Here is a 2460-nt window from a genome sequence, read left to right on the forward strand (position 1 = left end):
TTATATCCAGACCTCAGTACTCCTCTGCTTAGACCCTCTGTTCTCCCTCTTACTCCTCAGAGGTTGCTTCTCCCCTTTATGGAGGTCTTGTCTCTTTGGTTGTCCTGGTCTCATCTCCCGGACCTCCTGAGTTTCCTTTCCTTTGCCACAGTTTGCAGCACAGGTCCAGTTCGGCTGGTGTCCCACAACCAGATTCAAAGTCGGAAACGAGGTGGTGCTGGTAACGTCCCTGAAGCCCATAGAGGATGTTGGGGAGGGGCTGTCGGGAAGGAAGGTTTCATACCCTCTTCTATTTCCCGAACAGCCTCCCCAAGCCCCCCTTTCCCGTAACCTGACCACCTGCCGGATCTTCTTCCATCCCAGGTGGTTAAGCTCCAGTAAGTTTAGCAGGATGCAAAACACCCCAACGCAGAACATAAAGAGCAGGAAGATGGTCTTCTCAGTCGGCCTGGAGACGTAACAGTCCACCGGCTGGCTGCAAGGGGGGGAGGTGCAGAGGAAATGGACCGGCACCTGGAACCCAAAGAGCTTCCACTGAGCCAGGACGAAGCCCACCTCCAGGACGGCCCTTAAACACACATGGAAGATGTAACATTTGGACAGAACTCCTCCAGAAACTACCTCCGCATTCCCCTCCTTGAAGGTGCACGCTGGGGCCTGGTTCAAGGACACGGTGTTGTTGGTGTTGAGGTTCTGGATCGTGATACCCTCCAGTACATCTGCTAAGCTGTGACCTAGATGTTTGTGGGATCGGATGGAGCAGCTGTCCGAGTCGCAGCTCCGATCGTAGGCCTCTCGACCGCTGTCTTGTCCTAAATCTGGCCCGGGGAAGTCTCCCTGTCCTTGCCCCTGCCTCTGGGTGGCGTTGTGGGGCAGCTTGGACAGGTTATGCCACGTGTAGATGATGAAGCAAAGAGATGGAGTGGAGACGCTGATGATGTGGAAGACCCAAAAACGAGGCTGCGAGATGGGCGCGAACGCATCGTAGCAGACGGTGGAGCAACCGGGCTGCAGGGTGTTGCACACGAACATCTCCTGCTCGTCGGTGTACACATCCTCGGTCGCCACGGCAACGATGAGCAGCCGGAAGATGACCATGACGGTGAGCCAGAGGCGGCCGATCATGGTGGAATGCTGGTGAACGGCATCCAGGAGACGTTTGAGCAGAGTCCACTCCGTCATGGCGGCCTGAGGCTGCCCGCGGCCTCGAGGAGGGACAAACTGCCTCGGGTTGAGCAGTCTGCTCCGGTCTGATCCACCTCTCCTCCTCCGGAACTCCAACCGAGTCAAATATGCCAACGCCTCAAACCTGCAAAAGACCTGATATGCCAAGTCTTTCCCAACTAACCTACATCACTTTCTGTTCTTGAATATCTCTCAATTTCTGACAGCCTTGCTTCTTCTCGGTGTTGACTCTCAAAGACCTCGCTCCGTTCCTCTGAATGTTCTCCCAGCTCTGCCTTCCTTCTCTGAGAGCCGTGGAGCAGCTGCAGGAGAGAGCCAGCCCATCCTTCACAGATAAGGATGTCCACTTGACATGAGTCACTTGGCACACTCACTTCTCTCTTGTCTTTTCGGATCCATTTTAAAACCAGGAGACAGCGTCCGTCCAGTCGTGGAGCACCTGCTGATAGCGCTGCCAGATACAGCATTCTTCACAGATTACTCCTCTGCCAGTTAATGGGCTCCTTTAATGGAGAGGCAGATTCTACAGGTTTTTTTCTGATTGCTGAGGCACTACTACTACACAGGCTCATTTCTTTTTCTTTCTAAACTTGAACCAAAAGAGTGAAACCATGGACCTCATGCAAGAACCACTTGTACTCCACTTGCACAACTGTCCTTGAACACTACATGGGAGTGATTTTGGAGACTTTACCCTATTGACCGATTCTATTTTTCCTCCAATTTTTTATCCTTGCAGGTAAAAATGCAATTTAAATGCAGTCCCAACCAGTTGCTTGTACTGTTTGAAATTGGTTGCTGTAGTTCTAATCTTGGTTTTTCACTTCATTACAATGAAGCGATTTGAGAGATTGAAAACACTATTTATTTCTTTTATGTCATAATCTTTCTCTGGATAATTTACTTCGTTTTTCTTAAGTTGTTTCCTAAGAATTGGAAATTGAAGCCCAATGAGCCCAATTTTTCTAAAAAAAATAAATAAATAAATCAGATAATTCTTGCAAAACTCATAAAATACTTAGGGTTAGAATTGAGAAACGGTGTTTTTGTGTTAATACAGTCCGCATAAAATCATAATATAAGTGACCAACAAATGAAAATCCCTCACATCTTCAAGTATTCTGAACTTATTAATAGAAATAAGAAAGATAACAATGTTCCATGACTAAACAATTAAAAATGCATGAAAAAGAAACAAAAAATAGACTAGAAATGGTTAAATCTGACCTTCTTTGTAAGTGCAGCCATAAGATTTCATCACAGTCACATCCATAG

At 48.0% G+C, this 2460-nt stretch overlaps 1 protein-coding gene across 1 annotated transcript; it reads right to left on the reverse strand.

The window, feature by feature from the left end:
- LOC115417172 (gap junction delta-2 protein-like) lies at nucleotides 1-1182 on the reverse strand. Its single transcript, XM_030131183.1, has one exon. The coding sequence runs from the start codon at nucleotides 1180-1182 to the stop codon at nucleotides 1-3; it is 1182 nt and encodes a 393-aa protein (XP_029987043.1).
- Between the last annotated feature and the right edge of the window lie 1278 nt (nucleotides 1183-2460).

Source organism: Sphaeramia orbicularis, chromosome 3, assembly GCF_902148855.1.
Source record: "Sphaeramia orbicularis chromosome 3, fSphaOr1.1, whole genome shotgun sequence".
Taxonomy (NCBI): Eukaryota; Metazoa; Chordata; class Actinopteri; order Kurtiformes; family Apogonidae; genus Sphaeramia; species Sphaeramia orbicularis.

What these genes read in the sequence shown, in the direction of transcription:
- LOC115417172 (XM_030131183.1), bottom strand. Translation starts at nt 1,182, where the DNA reads ATGACGGAGTGGACTCTGCTCAAACGTCTCCTGGATGCCGTTCACCAG.